The sequence below is a fragment of the Hemiscyllium ocellatum genome, chromosome 33 (assembly GCF_020745735.1).
Source record: "Hemiscyllium ocellatum isolate sHemOce1 chromosome 33, sHemOce1.pat.X.cur, whole genome shotgun sequence".
Taxonomy (NCBI): Eukaryota; Metazoa; Chordata; class Chondrichthyes; order Orectolobiformes; family Hemiscylliidae; genus Hemiscyllium; species Hemiscyllium ocellatum.
In genome coordinates, this window is record NC_083433.1 from 28,758,729 (window position 1) to 28,777,081 (window position 18,353).

Genomic DNA, 18,353 nt, shown 5'->3' on the forward strand with positions numbered 1-18,353 from the left:
CCAGAGGGAGAAGGGAAGGAATCCTTTATAAAGGTCCCTTCACCAGGAATCTCCACCATCGAAGGGTAGTTTGTTACTCTAGGGCATGTACGAACAAAGGTGAGGAAGTAGAGAGTTTGCTGCAGCAGCAGCCCATACAGGAAAAAAAATCTCCTTTTGAAGGTTTGGGGTGACTTTCCCTGAATCAGCTCAGATTGTGGAGCATCACACACTTGGGGGAGGTCCAATGCGTGGAGCCAGTGTCGAGTTCTGAACTGACAGGGGTCAATTCATTGGAAGCCCACTGCACACCTGAGCCACCTTGATTTTCCTTGTTCAGGGACAATTGCTCATCATGAATAAGACTGTAAATTTAATTGCAAAGTGACTGATACGAACTTCCAAAGAAGATATATGAAATGAAATAACCGAAGTGAGTCTCAATTAATCAAATACAAGCTGCTTTGGTTTTGAATTTCAAAAATAGGTCATCCTACAATAACATTTTGTGTCATTGACAGGTGAACACCAGATGGAACTACTGGATTATGTAGCAGCCAAATTTCATGAAGAAGGCGGTATTTTTAAACTCTTGGTATAAACAATGTTTAATTTAAATTATAACTCATTAGCTTATAGGATCTGAACTGGTAATTACTCTAAACTGCATTATGTCTTACAAGAATGTTCATATTCTTGTTGTATATTTGAGAAATGCTATTGGAGAGGGATCTTTGTGAATAAGATGATAGGCCCATTCTTTGCTTGTTAATAGTGTTGAACCTCTATTTAGTTGCTTTCTGGGAAGTATGTCTATTATCTTGCTATTTTGTGAATGAGTCCACTATCTGGTTGTCTGTTGGGGAGAGGCCTATTAATTCATCTCCAATTGCTGCTATACAAACTTCTGTTCTGTATAGGACTCCAAGGCTCATCATCTATGATCAGATAGACATTGCTGGACCTACCATTTGACACGGAATGTCCACTGCTGCCTCTGCATGCACCTCCTGCCGATAATGCGCTGTGATTGTTTCAGGCTTGTGCGTTTTAGCTGATGAAGCGTGTGTTTGGCTCCTGTGACAGTGATTCCTCAGAATGCAAATCATTTGACCTACACAATCTGATACTATGATTTGGACTGGGGTGTACAAAGTTAAAAATCACAGAACACCAGGTTATAGTCCAACAGGTTTACTTGGAAGCACAATAGCTTTCGGAGCGACGTTTCTTCATCAGGTGATGAAGGAGCGTCGCTCCGAAAGCTATTGTGCTTCCAATTAAACCTGTTGGGCTATCACCTGGTGTTGTGTGATTTTTAAATCTGATACTGGTTAACCTCTGAAATCAGTGCTGTGTTAGTAAGAAAATTTCAGTTACTTGCATCACACCAATTGCTTTGTCAGTCATTTGTTGATATTTGCAAAGGTAATTTAGGGAGTTCGGTGGAAAGTTGAAAAGTAGGTCCTCTAGGGCTGTAATTATTGGAGCAATAGATAGTGTCAATAGCCAGAGACTTTTCCCAGGGCAGGATTGACTGGTATGAGGGGTCATAGTTTTAAGATATTAGGAGAAAGTATAGAGGAGATGTCAGAGGAAGGTTCTTTACACAGAGAGTTGTGAATGCATGGAATGCGTTGCCAGCGGTGGTGGTAGAAGCAGAGTCATTAGGAACATTTAAGCAACTGCTGGACATGCACATGGATAGCAGTAAGTTGAAGGGTTGCGTAGGTTAAGTTATTATATTTTACATTAGGATTAAACCTCGGCACAACGGGCCTGTTCTGTGCTGTACTTTTCTATGTTCCATGTACTCCATGTGCCATCTACTAGTGAGGCAAGAAATAGAAAGGTAATACAGTTGAATGCATGGCTAAAAATCTGGTGTGTTGTCAGACATCTGGGATCTCTTCCAGGAAAGAAGAAAGACAAGTTATATCTAAACTGGAATGGCACCAATATCTTTGCAGGGAGGTTTGCTAGTAGCACTCGAGACAGTTTAAACTAGTGTATCGGGGGGTGAAAACCAGAGCAGTACGTCAACTTGTGGAATGATTGAGGAGAATGAAGAGGTTAAGTCAAATTAGTCTAACAGGAAGAAAGGTAGGATCAGGTTAATGGACTCGGCACGATTGATAGTCTGAATTTATTTTAATGCAAGGAGTATAACAGACAAGGAAGATGAACTTAGGGCCTGGATTAATAGATGGAACTACCTCAGATATTACCTTCCGTAGCATTGACTGGGGCTCCCTAAGTACCACAGACTTAGGCAGGGCTGAATTTGTTTGGTGCATCCAGGAGGGTTGCTTGACACAACATGTAGACAGTCAAACTAGGGAAGTGTCTACGTTAGAATTTGCATTGAGGAATGAGCCTGACCAGGTATTCAAATTTTCAGTGGGGGAGTATTTTGGGAATAGTGATTATAATTCTGTAAATTTTAAGGTAGTTATGAATAAGAATAAGACTGGCCGTTGGGTGAAAGTGCTAAATTTGGAGAAGACTAATTACAACAATATTCGCCAGGAATTGGAGAAATTAGATTTGGGCACAGCTGTATGATGGTAAATCCACATCTGACGTGTGAGAGTCTTTTAAAATCAGTTGATCAAAGTTCTGAATGAGATTGTTCTTGTGAAGATGAAAAATAAGGATAGCAAAGTTTGGGAACCCTGCATGACAAGAGATGTTGAAACTTTAGTCAGGAAGCTAAAGGAAGCATATGTAAGGAAACTGCAATCAGACAAGTTCCAGAAAGATTATAAAGGAAGCAGAAAGGAACTTTAAAAAGGAATTAGGAGGACTAAATGGGGCCATAAAATGGCTTTGACAAATAGGATTAAGGACAATCCCAAGGCATATTATACATATATTAGGAGCAAGAGGGTAGCTAAGTAAAAAGTAGGTCCACTCCAGGACAAAGGAGGGAGTTTATGCATGAGGCAGAGGAAGTGGGTGAGGTGTAGTGACTGTAACGAGGTCATAAAATGAGTTCCCTGATGGTGACTATAATCTGGTCTAATCAGGGATCCCAAGCTGACATTAAAACAGGAGTGAGCTGAAAAATGTGTTGCTGGAAAAGCGCAGCAGGTCAGGCAGCATCCAAGGAACAGGAGAATCGACATTTCGGGCATAAGTCCTTCTTCAGGAATTAAAACAGGAGTGTCGGATATCGTGACATTCCGAGAGCTGGCTCTGAGGGAACTGGATCAGTGAAAAGGATTTTCCACATGTAAATAAAGGGTGATTTGGTGACAGGATGCCGGCCTCTGTGGAGTTACTTCGTGAGATCATTAATGAGTATTTCATATCGGTATTCACCAAAGGAAATGGACATGGACAATGATAAGAGATGAGAGAGAAGTATGGTGATATTCTGGGGCATATTGATATTAAAAAAAAGATTTTGGGTGTCTTAAAGACATTAAAGTTGATAAGTCTGCAAGGGCTGATGGCCTCTTTCCCAGAATACTGAGGGGTGGCAAGGGAAGAGATTACTGGAGCCTTGATAGAGAACATTGCATCCTCTTTAGCCACAGATGAGGCCCCAGAAGACGAGAGAATAGCCAATGATGTTCCTTTGTTTAAGAAGAGCAACAAGGATAGTCCAGGAAATTATAGGTTGTTGAGCTGTACATCATTGTAGGGAAATTATTGGAGAAGCTTCTTACAGACAGGATTTGCTCACATTTAGAAAATAATGACATATTTGGGATAGTCAGCGTGGCTTTGTGCAAGGGAGGTCTGTCTCACAAATTTGATTGAGTATTTTGAGGAAATAAGATGATTAATGAGGATAGGGCAGTGGATTTGTCCACATGGACTTTACTCAAGCATTTGACAAATGCCTTCATGATAAGCTGGTCCAGAAGATTAGGTCACATGGGATTCACGGTGAATTAATAAGTTAGACACAAAATTGGTTTAGTCATTGAAAACAAAGGGTAGTTGTGATGGGGTGCTTTTCTGACTGGAGGTCTGTGACTAGTGCTGCGATCTCTGTTGTCTGCAGTAAATATATTAATGATTTGGATGAAAATGTACATAGTCTGATAACTAAGTTTGCAAATGACACAAAAATTTGCTGACTACTTCTCCCAGGTGTAACAAAGCTTGGTGGTAGCTGCATCAGTTTGTATAGCCACCTGCAGACTCACTCTGGCAGCGGAAGAGTGTCATCCTCGTCTATGATGGCCTGCTTCCATCCTGTAGGGATTCTATGATCTATGATCAAACGGCTCCTATTGGACATGACTTCAAAGTTGGAAGCCACTATAAGATGCATTCAGCAGTGATTGTAATGAGGTCATCCAGCTCGACATTATAGAATATGAGTTCCCTGATGGGGCTGTTAAGCTAATCCAATCAGGGAGCACTGGCTCACATAAAAAGAGGACTGTCAGAGATACTGTCACTCTTATAACTGACTCTGAAAAGGCATACTAAAATCAAGGACTGTTCATCTGTAAATCAAAAGAGACTTGGTGAAAGGATACTGACCTATTTAGTGTAACTTCAATGGTGACAGGCATAAAGCATGATCTTGAAGAAACTTGCTCGCAACATTCATAGGAGTAAGCATTTCTTCCACCATGCCTTTGTTTGGGAAGCTTGAATTGTTTGACCTTGTCATTGAGGACTGGGCCTAGTATGTTGGGGGTGAATCAATAAAGTGTGAAGCTGGAAAAAGTACAGCAGGTCGAAGAGTATCAGAGGATCAGACTGGTCCTGATGAAAATTTCCAATCTGAAACATCGACTTCCCTGCTCCTCTGATGCTGCTTGACCTGCTGCGCTTTTTCCAGCTCCACACTTTATCGATTCTGACTTTTCAGTATCTGCATTCCTCATCGTCTCCTGGGCTCGTATGTGGAAAGAATGCATTATTTATTCCAGGCAAACATTGTGGCAAACGAAAAATAACAAATACTGCTCCTTACAGCCTGTAGAGCAGCAGCTTTTTCTGTCATAACGAGCCTAACTTTCCCGAAGGCACCAGATAGTAAAACCTTTCAAGAATTGATGGACAAAGTTAAGGAATATTACAACCCCAAGCTACTGCTAATTCTGAGACGCTATTCCTTTTACTCGGTAATTTAAGAAGCCGGTGAATCCATATTGGGATTTTTGACTCGGTTTAGACAATTAGCAAAGCCTGTGACTTTGGTTGAACTCTTAATGAGATATTTAGAGACTGGCTGGTATTTGGGATTAATAATGTATCTATGCAAAAAACACCTACTGACTGAAGACCAACTGGACTTCAAACAGGTGCTTTATCATAAGCAAATGCAGCAAGTGGAACATTTGAGTTGCAGGGTATTCCGTTGGAAGTGGACATCCTCACCAGTCTGACTGACCTTGGGCAACACCACTTGAGTGCAGGCAATTGCATAGCCTCACTTAGGACATTTTGTGAAAAGAGTAAGCCCACAACAAAACCCCAGAACAAATCTAGGCATCCACCAAATGGTTAAAAATTTCTTCAGGATCTGGGTCAGCAAGCCATTGTAGTTGTTGCCGTGCGCAGACAGCAATACAGTCCTCTAAGACCTAAACTGAGTAAAATAGCTCATAGTCTGGGATTGTGGAGTATATCCAATAGAGGTCATACCTCGGAAAGTCCACCTACATCCAATTTGGAACAGTTAAGTTGTTTAGCAACATCAAAATCAGAACCAAGCAGGATAAACGTCAGATTAGGTGTTCACCCAGTTCAAATGGCAGTCAACACCAGTATGGCCATATCAGTGATCGCAGAATCAGTCTTTAATAAAATTTGCATGGGCTCTAGCCCTTAAATTTGTGCAGAATCTCAGCTAGGCTGAGAACCTTATACCACGGAGCCTTTACAGATTAAGGTACAACTTTGTTTTTGGTCTCTTATGAAAAGCAGCTGGTTCCGTTCCCAATAACTGTAATAAAAGACTTGTGTCCAAGCTTGATGGGGCAAAATTGATTGTGAGAGATTCATCTAGATTGACTCAATATTTTTCAATTAGAAAATGGCTGCCTGAATGAAGTCCGAATTACATACCAGGAAGTTTTTCAGGAAGGTCTAGAGACTATCAGAGGAGCCAAGGCCACCATGCATGTTGACCAGGAAGCAATCCCATGATCCTGCATTGCCTGATCAGTGCCATTTCCTTAAAGGCAAAAATAAAGCCAGAAGTCTGGCTGGCTGCAAAGTGAAGAAATCACCAAACCAGTCAAATTTGCAGAATGGGTAGCGCTGGTTGTACCGATTTTAAACCACAGTGGGTCAGTTCGCCTTTCTGGGGATTTTAAACAAATGGTAAACCACTTTCGTAGCTGGATAAATAGTGTATTCAGCAGAGGATTTAAATGCAAAGCTGGCAGGAGGGTAGTCCTTCATTAAGCTGGACATGAGTTTACTTGTAATTGCATTTAGACCAGGATTCTCAGAAGTATGTTACAATTAATACCCATATATATGAGAGTGCCATTTAGAATATTGTCAGTGTGTTCAATTTTTCAGCGGACAACGGAGCAGAGTTTGCAAGGTCGCCATTTACCTAGATGACCTCCTAAGAACAGAGAAAACTAATAAGGAACGCTGAGAAAACTTGGATATAGTCCTAAGGCATTTTTCCAAGATAGACGTACTCTTGAGAAATGTGTGGACCAGGCCCCCAGGACTACAGAGTCAGCAAGGATGGGTTTTACCTGTTAGAAGATAATATGAGGACAATCAAAGATGCACGCCTTCTACGTCTGTCCAGGAGCTTAGTTCATTTCTTTGGCTGATAAATTATTATGGAAATTTCATACATAACCTAGCATCTATCCTGACAGCTTTGCATCACCTCCTAAAAATGGGTCTGCCTTGGAAATGGTTGCTAGTCAAGCCTTAGCCTTCATTGAAGTAAAGAAACAGCTATCATCCTCTGAGGTGTTGGCACACTATGATACCAAGAAAGATCTGGGATTAAAATGTGATACCTCATTGTATGGTATTGGGGTGATATTAGCTCATAGGTCGCCCAAGGGAGAGGAACGCCCAATGGTATATGCATCCAAGACTTTGGCTAATGCAGAGCATAAGTTTTCCCAGATCAAAAAAGGATTGGCGGTCATAATTAGGACTACACTCATGCAGCCATTTTGGAGTTAGGAAGTTCCACCATATCTTTATGGCCAAATGTTTGTGATGATCAAGGACCACAAACCCCTACTAGGTCTGCTTAAAGAGGACAAGGCAATGCCACCCGTAGCTTCAGGCCATATTTAACCCTGAGCACTAATACCAAGTGCTTATAATTACATGTTAGAACACCATCCAGGACACCAAATAGCAAATGTGAATGCATTGAGCTGACTCTCATAGGCACATACACCACTGGTGATAACCTGAATGGAAGAGTCTGTAATGATATTAAGCTTTCTGGAATTCTCCCCATCACAGCTGACAATATCAGGTTTTGAACACAGAAAGATCCAGTTGTTTCAAAACTGAAACAATTGGTATTGATGGGACAAACTAAAGGGCCATCACAGGCAGAACTGAAACATTTTTGGACCAGGAAAAAACAGCCAACAGTAGACGAAGGCATATTGTTAGGGGGAGTTAAAGTGATTTTCCTGAGCAAACATCGCTGACAAATATTAGCTAAACTCCACCAGTGCCATCCAAGGGTCTCTAAAATGAAGATGTTGGTGAGAAGTTATGTCTGGTGGCCAGGCGTGGATGCAGAAATAGTCATATTGGTGGGGCAGTGCCCAGAGTGTCAACAAGGAGAAAATGTACTGCCAGCAGATTCCCCCCTATCCATGGGAAAAACTGGATAAACTTTGCCTTGGTAGCACATCAACTGTGCAGGTCCTTTAATACTTTAATGTTCTTAGTAATTGTAGACACTCACTCAAAGTGGTTGGACATGCATAGTGTCCATTCGTCAAACATGGGGATGATGATAGAACACCTGTGTGTATCTTTTTCTTCACGTGGATAATGGGCCATCATTTACCAACGGGAAATTTAGTTATTTCTTAAAGTGGAATGGAATTCAACATATAAGGACACCACCCATCATCTAATGGCTTGGCAGAGGGGAATAATGTCGTAGTTGTATTATTACTAGACTATTAATCCAGAAACTGAGGTAATGGTATGGGGTCCAGGTTCAAATTTTGCCATGATAGATGGTGGAATTTGAATTCAATAAAAAAGATGTGGAATTGAGAATCTACTGATTACCATGAACCCAATTTCAACTGTCAGAAAAAGCTCATCTGGTTCATTAATGTCCTTCAAGAAAGAAAATCAACCTTTCTGTTACTTGATCTGGCCTACATTGACTCCAGACCCACAGCAATGTGGATGACTCCCAGTTGCTGTCTGAAATGGCCTAGCAAGCCATTCAGTTGCATCAATCGCTACAAAGTCTCAAAGAAATTTTTAAAAACTGGACGAACTACCTGATATTAACCTAAGCATCGAAGAAGACAACAGCAGAAACAGCCCTGTCAACACTGCAGAGTCCTTCTTACTAATGTCTGGGGGCATGTGGTAAAATTGGGAGAGCTGTCTCTGAGAGTAGTCAAGCAACAGCCTGACATAGTCACACTCATGGAATCATATGCCCCAGACACCACTACCATCCCTGGACAGGTGGCAGCAAAGCAGTATGCAGTCAGGAGGGAGTTGCCCTGGGAGTCCTTAACATTGACTCCAGACCCCATGAAGTCTCATGGTTTCAGGTTAAACATGGCCAAGGAAACCTCCTGCTGATTACCATGTACCATCCTCCCTCAGCTGAGGAATCGGTACTCCTTGATGTTGAACAACACTTGGAGGAAGCACTAAGAATGGAACGGGCACAAAATGTACTCTGGATGGGGGATTTCAATGTCCACGACCAAGAGTGGCTCGGCAGCAGTACTACTGATCGAGCTGGATCCTAAAGGACACAGATGCTAGGCAGGGTCTGTAGCAGATGTGATGGAACCAACAAGAAGGAAAAACATACTTGACCTCATCCTTATCAATCTGCTGGGCTCAGGTGCATCTGTCAATGACAGTGTCGGTAAAAGTGACCACTGCAGGCCTTACGGAGACAAAGTCCCACCTTAACATTGAGAATAACCTCCATTATGATGTGTGACACTATCACTGTGCTAAATGGGAGAGATTTAAACAGATCTAGCAACTCAAGACTGGCATCCATGAGATGCAATGGGCCATCAATAGCAGCAGAAATGTATTCCAGCAAAATCTATAACCTCATGGCCCAGCTTATCTCTCTCTTAACCATTAACATCAAACCAGGGGATCAACCTTGGTTCAATGGACAGTGCAGGAGAGTATGCCAGGAGCAGCACCAGGCATATCTGAAAATGAGGTGTCAATCTGGTGAAGCTACCAAACCATATCAGCAGCAAGTGATAGACAGTACTAAGTGATCCCACAACCAATGGATCAGATCTAAGCTCTGCAATCCTGCCATATCCAGGCGTGAATTGTGATGAACAATTAAACAACCCACAGGAGGAGGAGGTTTCACACATATCCCATTCCTCAATGATACAGGAGCCCAGCAGATCAGTGCAAAAGATAAGGTTGAAACATCACAGCGGTCTTCAACCAGAAATGCTGAGTAAATTATTCATCTTGGTCTCCAACTGTTTTTCCCAGCATTATAGATACCAATCTTCAGCCAATTTGATTCACTGCATGTGATATCAAGAAATGGTTAGAGACTCTGGATTCTGTAAAAGGTTAGGGTCCTGACAACATTCTGCAATAGTACTGAACACTTGTGCTCCAGAACTTGCTGTTCCCTTAGTCAAGCTGTTCCAGTATGGTTACAACACTGGCATCTGCCTGACAATGTAGAAAATTGCCCAGGTATGTCCTGTACACAAGAAGCCGAATAAATTCAATTACCACCTCATCAATGTACTCTTGATTATCAATAAGGTGATGGAAGTTGTCTTCAATAGTGCTATCAAGCAGCACCTGCTCAGTGATAACCCGCTCAATGATGCCCAGTTTGGGTTCCCCCAGGGTCACTCAGCTCCCGACCCCATTACAGCCTCGGTTCAAACATGGAAAACAGAGCTGAATTCCAGAGAACATAATAGATATTTTGTCACATCACATGAAAAATACAGTGAAAAGTTTTATAAGTCACCCTACCACAGCTCCTATGTTAATGACAGAAGTCATACATAATAATAAAAAAGATCAAATTAACAGGACATTGGTGAGGCCACTATTGGAATATTGCGTGCAGTTCTGGTCTCCTTCCTGTCAGAAAGATGTTGTGAAACTTGAAAGGATTCAGAAACGATTTACAAGGATGTTGTCAGGGTTGGAGGATTTGAGCTATAGGGAGATGCTTAACAAGCTGGGGCTGTTTTCCCTGGAGCGTCAAAGGCTGAGGGGTGACCTTATAGAGGTTTACAAAATTATAAGGGGCATGGATAGGATAAATAGACAAAGTTTTTTCCCTGGGGTCAGGGCATAGAGGGCATAGGTTTATGGTGAGAGGGGAAAGATATAAAAGAGACCTAAGGGGCAACGTTTTCACAGAGAGGGTGGTACGTGTATGGAGTGAGCTGGCAGAGGAAGTGGTGGAGGCTGGCACAATTGCAACATTTAAAAGGCATTTGGATGGGTATATGAATAGGAAGGGTTTGGAGGGATATGGGCCAGGTGCTGTCAGGTGGAACTAGATTGAGTTGGGATGTCTGGTCGGCATGGATGGGTTGGACCGAAGGGTCTGTTTCCATGCTGTACATCTCTATGACTCTAAGACTTAAGTTCATCACAGTTCAGTTAACAGCTCCTGGGATTGGGGAAAGCCACTTAAGTAACGATGGAATACATAGAACATAGAACAATACAGCACAGAACAGGCCCTAGGGCCCATGATGTTGTGCCGAACATCTATCCTAGATTAAGCACCCATCCATGTACCTATCCAATTGCCGCTTAAAGGTCGCCAATGATTCTGACTCTACCACTCCCACGGGCAACGCATTCCATGCCCCCAGCACTCTCTGGGTAAAGAACCCACCCCTGACATCTCCCCTATACTTTCCACCCTTCACCATGCCCCCACCACTCTCTGGGTAAAGAACCCACCCCTGACATCTCCCCTATACCTTCCACCCTTCACCTTAAATTTATGTCCCCTTGTAACACTCTGTTGTATCAGGGGAAAAAGTTTCTGACTGTCTATTCTATCTATTCCTCTGATCATCTTATAAACCCCTATCAGGTCACCACTCATCCTTCGCCGTTCCAACGAGAAAAGGCCGAGAACTCTCAACCTATCCTCGTAGACCTATTCTCCATTCCAGGCAACATCCTGGTAAATCTTCTCTGCACCCTCTCCAAAGCTTCCACATCTTTCCTAAAGTGAGGCGACCAGAACTGCACACAGTACTCCAAATGTGGCCTAACCAAAGTCCTGTACAGCTGCAACATCACTTCACGACTCTTGAATTCAATCCCTCTGCTAATGAACGCTAATACACCATAGGCCTTCTTACAAGCTCTATCCACCTGAGTGGCAACTTTCAAAGAGCTATGAACATAGACCCCAAGATCCCTCTGTTCCTCCACCTGACTAAGAACCCTACCGTTAACCCTGTATTCCGCATTCTTATTTGTTCTTCCAAAATGGACAACCTCACACATGGCAGGGTTGAACTCCATCTGCCACTCCTCAGCCCACCTCTGCATCATATCTAAGTCCCTTTGCAGCCGACAACAGCCCTCCTCACTGTCCACAACTCCACCAATCTTCGTATCATCTGCAAATTTACTGACCCACCCTTCGACTTCCTCATCCAAGTCATTAATAAAAATGACAAACAGCAGAGGACCCAGAACTGATCCCTGCGGAACTCCACTTGTAACTGGGCTCCAGGTTGAATATTTACCATCTACCACCACTCTCTGACTTCGACTGGTTAGCCAGTTTTCTATCCAATTGGCCAAATTTCCCTCTATCCCATGCCTCCTGACTTTCCGCATAAGCCTACCATGGGGAACCTTATCAAATGCCTTACTAAAATCCATGTACACTACATCCACTGCTCTACCCTCATCCACATGCTTGGTCACCTCCTCAAAGAATTCAATAAGACTTGTAAGGCAAGACCTACCCTTCACAAATCCGTGCTGGCTGTCCCTAATCAAGCAGTGTCTTTCCAGATACTCATAAATCCTATCCCTCAGTACCCTTTCCATTACTTTGCCTACCACAGAAGTAAGACTAACTGGCCTGTAATTCCCGGGGTTATCCCTATTCCCTTTTTTGAACAGGGGCACAACATTCGCTACTCTTCAGTCCCCTGGTACCACCCCCGTTGACAGTGAAGACGAAAAGATCATTGCCAATGGTACTGCAATTTCCTCTCTTGCTTCCCACATAATCCTAGGATATATCCCATCAGGCCCGGGGGACTTGTCTATCCTCAAGTTGTTCAAAATGTCCAACACATCTTCCTTCCTAACAAGTATCTCTTCTAGCTTACCAGTCCGTTTCACACTCTCCTCTTCAACAATACGGTCCCTCTCGTTCGTAAATACTGAAGAAAAGTACTCATTCAAGACCTCTCCTATCTCTTCCGACTCAATACACAGTCTCCCACTACTGTCCTTGATCGGACCTACCCTCGTTCTCGTCATGCTCATGTTTCTCACATACGCATAAAATGCCTTGGGGTTATCCTTGATCCTATCCGCCAAGGATTTTTCATGCCCTCTCTTAGCTCTCCTAATCCCTTTCTTCAAGTCCCTTCTGGCTATCCTGTATCCCTCCACTGCTCTGTCTGAACCCTGTTTCCTCAACCTTATGTAAGCCTCCTTCTTCCTCTTTACTAGACATTCAACCTCCCTCGTCAACCAAGGCTCCCTCACACGACCATTTCTTTCCTGCCTGATAGGTACATACATATCAAGGACACATCGTATCTGCTCCTTGAAAAAGTTCCACATTTCCACCACATCCTTCCCTGATAGCCTATGCTCCCAACTTATGCTCCTCAAATCCTGTCTTGCAGCATCGTAATTTCCCTTCCCCCAGTTGTAAAATCTACCCTGTTGTGTGCACCTATCTCTCTCCATAACCAAGGTGAAAGTCACAGAATTGTGGTCACCATCACCAAAATGTTCACCCACTAACAAGCCCATCACTTGTCCCGGTTCATTACCGAGTACCAAATCCAATATGGCCTCCCCTCTGGTTGGACAATCTACATACTGAGTTAGAAAAGCTTCCTGGACACACTGCACAAACATCGCCCCATCCAATCTACTTGATCTAAAGAGCTTCCAATCAATATTTGGGAAGTTGAAGTCGCCCATGACTACGACCCTGTGGCTTCTGCACCTTTCCAAAATCTGTTTCCCAATCTGTTTCTCCACCTCTCTGCTGCTATTGGGGGGCCTATAGTAAACACCCAACAAGGTGACTGCACCTTTCCTATTTCTGACTTCAGCCCATACTACCTCCAAAGGCAGATCCCCCTCAAACTTCCTTTCTGCAGCCGTTATACCATTTCTAATACCTGGAACATACAGCTAGGAAGAGAAAGCCACGCCAGGATGAGACAGCTGGACCGCTGGAATACTGGGCCAGGAATCTCCACTGAAGAAGATTGCCATGCCAGGCTGAGACCACCACAATGGACAGCTGGAATACTGAGGGCTGAGACTGCCAGTCCTGGACGAGACTGCCTGCGAGGCTGTTGGAATACCTCAAAGCTGGTGTCAAAGAAGATCTCCACACAGGGATGAGACCTCCATGCTGGGACAAGACCCCGACAGCAGGAGATCGCCACGCCAAGTTGAGACCACCATGCCAGGCCACTGAAAGCCACTTCATTGCTGGGCTGGAAGAAGCCGGGAGAACAACTGGGCACATTAAACAAAAAGCAGAGAAAGAAAACAAAAGTAAAAGCAGACAGAGTAGACGCATTCCAGGCCGCCAGGCTAAGGAAGCCACAAGCTGCAGTGTTTCTCAGCCGCCATCTTTAAAAGCTAACTAATTAACTAATTAAGCTTTGTGTTCCTAGGTGTATTTTTGTCTGCATTTCTGTGCATGGAGATTCAACGAATTTAAAAGAATGAATTCCAGAGTGAGGTGAGAGTAACAGCCCTTGACATCAAGACTGCATTCGACCCAGTGTGGCATCAAACTTGCTAGCAAAACCAAAACCAATGAGTATCGGGGGCAAACTCTCTGCTGGTTGTGCTCATACCTGACACTGAAGAGGACGGTTGAGGTTGTTGGAGGTCAGTCATCTTAGCTCTAGGACATATGATTAGATTACTTACAGTGTGGAAGCAAGCCCTTCAGCCCAACAAGTCCACACCAACCCTCCGAAGAACAACCCACCCAGACCCATTCCCCTACATTTATCCCTGCACCTAACACTACGGGCAATTTAGCATGGCCAATTCACCTGACCTGCACATTTTTGGACTGTGTGAGGAAACCGCAGCACCCTGAGGAAACCCACACAGGCATTTGCAGGAGTTCCTCAGTATAGTGGTATACAGCTTCAGCTGCTTCATCAATAACCTTCTTTGCATCATAAGGTCAGAAGTAGGGATATATGCTGATGATAGCGCAATGTCCAGCGCTATTCATGACTCCACAGATCTTAAAGCAGTCCATGTTCAAATGCAACAGGATCTGGACAATATCCAGGCTTGTCCTTACAAGTAGCAAGTAACATTTGCTCCACACAACTACCAGGCTATGACTATCACAAATAAGAGACAGTCTGACTACAGCCACTTGACATTCAATGGTGTTACCATCACTGAATCTCCCACTATTAACATCCTAGGGGTAACCATTGACAGAAACTCATTTGGACTCATCACATTAACACAAGGGTTCTAAGAACAGGTTAGAAGCAAGGAATATTGTGAGGAGTAACTCACCTCCTGACTCCCCAAAGCCTGTCCACCACCTGTAAGGCACAAGTCAGGGATGTGATGGAATACTCCTATTTGCCTAGATGGGGGCACCTACAACAACACTCTAGTGGTTTGATGCCATCCAGGACAAACCAGCATGCCTGATTGGCACTACATCCATAAGCATCCACATCCATCACCACCTACATTCAGTAGCAACAATGTGTGCAATCTATAAGATGTACTGCTGAAATTCACCAAAGACCTTTAGACAATACTTTCCAAACACATGACCACTTCTACCTTGAAAGACAAGGGTGCAGATACATGGAAACACCACCACCTTCACATTCCCCTTCAAGCCACTGACCATCCTGATTTGGAAATATATCATTGTTCCTTCACTGTTGCTGGGTCAAACTCCCAGAATTCCCTCCTTAATAGCATTGTGGGTCAACTCATTGCAGGTGGACTGCAGCAGCTCACCCCACCTTCTCAAGGGGCAACTAGGGAAAGGGTCAGCCAGCACCACCCATGTCCCATAAATGAATTTTAAAAAAGAGAAATCCAAACTTGAAGGCTGGCTTGAAGAATCAGTCCAAGGTCTCACTTGATACCAAGCTGTCACGGCTCTTATTTGATGTATAGACTACCCCACTGGCATAGCACCGGCAGACTGTTAATGGTCAGAGAACTCTGCACCAAGCTAAGTCTGATCTTCCCGGATCTTGGTGGAGAGTGTGAAACAACATCAGGAACTCCAATACTCAAGACTCTGCCATGTGGGAGAGCCAGTTTGATACAGGGGATGACGTTTGTGTAAGAATCATGGAAATGGTCTCACTAACTGTACTGTGTGCAGTTCTGATCGCCTCACTTTAGGAAAGATGTGGAAGCTTTGGAGAGGGTGCAGAGGAAATTTACCAGGCTGTTGCCTGGAATGGAGAATAGGTCGTACGAGGATAGGTTGAGAGCGCTAGGCCTTTCCTCATTGGAACGGCGAAGGATGAGGGGTGACTTGATAGAGGTTTATAAGATGATCGGGGAATAGATAGAGTAGACAGTCAAAGACTTTTTCCCCGGGTACAACAGAGTGTTACAAGGGGGCATAAATTTAAGGTGAAGGGTGGAAGGTATAGGGGGGATGTCAGGGGTAGGTTCTTTACCCAGAGAGTGATGGGGGCATGGAATGCGCTGCCTGTGGGAATGGCAGAGTCAGAATCATTGGTGACCTTTAAGCAGCAATTGGATAGGTAGATGGATAGGTGCTTAAGCTAGGACAAATGTTCAGCACAACATCGTGGGTCGAAGGGCCTGTTCTGTGCTGTATTGTTCTATGTTCTATAAGGTAAGACATGGTCACTGCAAGGTCTGGATCGTGACTTATAAAGTTCAGGTAGGCGAGATGAATCTATACAAACACGTGGATAGCCACAAAGTCACAAATGGTGTCGGAGTATAACATGCTGTTCCCCTTGGAACAGTTGGAAATGTCACAGAACCCATGGATTCACCCACTTTATCAAACATTGTCAAATCCTCTGAATCGGAGATGGACATGACAGATGTAGCTGCCTCAATGCTTTTGCTACTGAAAGAAGAGTGAAATTCTCCTAAGGTATTCCTGGTGCAAGAGGTGAGCTCTTGCGTTACTGCTGCCCATATCAGATGCCAAGTTGCAGGAACCTGACCCGGTGGTAAAACGCCCCAGGAATCTCTCCAAGATAAAGCACCAGCCTATCTCTGCAAAATCAGAGAAGGAAGAATGTTGCAATTGTAATGAGGCCAGCCAGCTGGACCTCATGGAATGAGTTCCCTGATTGGACCAGATGAACAGCCACATTCCGGGAACTCTGGCTGACATATACAAATGATTTGGAGATGCCGGTGTTGAACTGGGGTGTACAGAGTTAAAAATCACACAACATCAGGTGATGGTCCAACTGGTTTATTTGAAAGCACTAGCTTTCAGAGCGCTGCTCCTTCACCACCTGTTGAAGGAGCAGCGCTTCGAAAATTAGTGTTTCCAAATAAACCTGTTGGACTATCACCTGGTGTTGTGTGATTTTTTACTTTAGCCACATACAAAAAGTGTCAGAGATACTGATGCTCTGGCACGTGACTCTGAAGAGGCAGTACTAAAGCTAAGGACTGTTCATGTGTAAATAAAGGAAGACTTAGTGATGGGATACCGGCTTCTGTGGAGTTATTTCACATTCAATAAACATTACACCTCTCTCTGCTGCACATCAGTCTCACGTCATCAGCGGCTTATACTGCAGCCACCCAATTCAGGGCAAGATCTCCTCCTTTATGGCCCAGATTCGCAGTTCACCCTCTGGCAGACTCCTCTCATGGGTCTCTAATTTCCTGCTTTTTCAGGATGAAGAGGTCAACCACAGTGAACCTAACTGCATGACAATAATAATTCACAATCAATTCAGCATCTGCAACTTTTCAGTTCTCGCTTACTTACCCTAAGGACTAGCAGCCTGGCAATCTGCCTCCACTCACCAAGCCATTCAATGAGCTGGCTACCAGATGGAAAATGTAGATTAAAATTGTGAATGAAGTCCTGCCTTAACAGGTTCTTCAATTATTTTCAGCCTCACCTGCATCCTCTCTGTAAATACCAGAGCCATGTAATTTGTTAAGCTCAGTTAATAAGCCAGATGCTCAATACCTTTTTGTACCTTCCAGCTGTTTTAACAGCTGTCAGTATTCAGACATCTCCAGGTGAAAAGGGCAATTTATGTTTGTTTTCTGTTTAGCTGCACAAAGAAGTGTTGCAATTCTGATCCTTTATTTTTCTAATATGTTCCTTAAATTAATGTTTTTGATTGTACATTTGCTCTTTAGATCATAGATTCAATCATGGCACTTTTCCGAGTGGATTTCAGTGGCCGTGGTGAACTCGCAGAACGTCAGCAGAAACTGGCTCAGATGCTGTCTCGTCTCCAGAAAATCTCTGAAGGTAATTATGAAAGAGTCTTGCATATTTAGGAAATGTATTGTTCAGTTGGTGTACTGTCCTGAATAATGCATGGTTTCATAGTGCATAAGTTTGCAAGATCTTTTGTTATCTATGTTCTTTGAAGGAAGTAATCCCGTTACTTGAGCTCACTGATCAGGTAGGTCTTGCTTATGTGTTTTTTTTCTCCAAGTCCATATTTCCTGAGGTTTGTCTTCAAGAAGTCTGTGATGTAGATAGTATCCAAGTTAAGGCCTGAATATATGGCTGCATTTTGAATTTTATCGTCAGTCTGTCATGACAAAGAATTGGAATCCCAAAGTACCCGAAGTGGACATTGTTAACTTTTAACTCCAAAATGTGTTTTTTAGATGAAGTCTGCAGCAACCAATTATGACTGAGGTGTAAATTCAGTCACTGTCTGATGGATTCACCATCCTGACTTGGAAATATATCGCCATTCCTCTGACTCAGACTCTAATATGGGTGGCAGGTA

General features: G+C 43.5%; 1 protein-coding gene across 1 annotated transcript in view; it reads left to right on the forward strand.

The window, feature by feature from the left end:
* The window catches only part of dmc1 (DNA meiotic recombinase 1), a 182,927-nt gene that overhangs the window by 121,587 nt on the left and 42,987 nt on the right, over nt 1–18,353 (forward strand). Inside the window, exons 10-11 of the mRNA XM_060849605.1 lie at nt 501–574; nt 17,746–17,860. Of these exons, the coding sequence (XP_060705588.1) occupies nt 501–574; nt 17,746–17,860 (189 nt within the window). The remainder of the gene's footprint in view (nt 1–500; nt 575–17,745; nt 17,861–18,353) is intronic.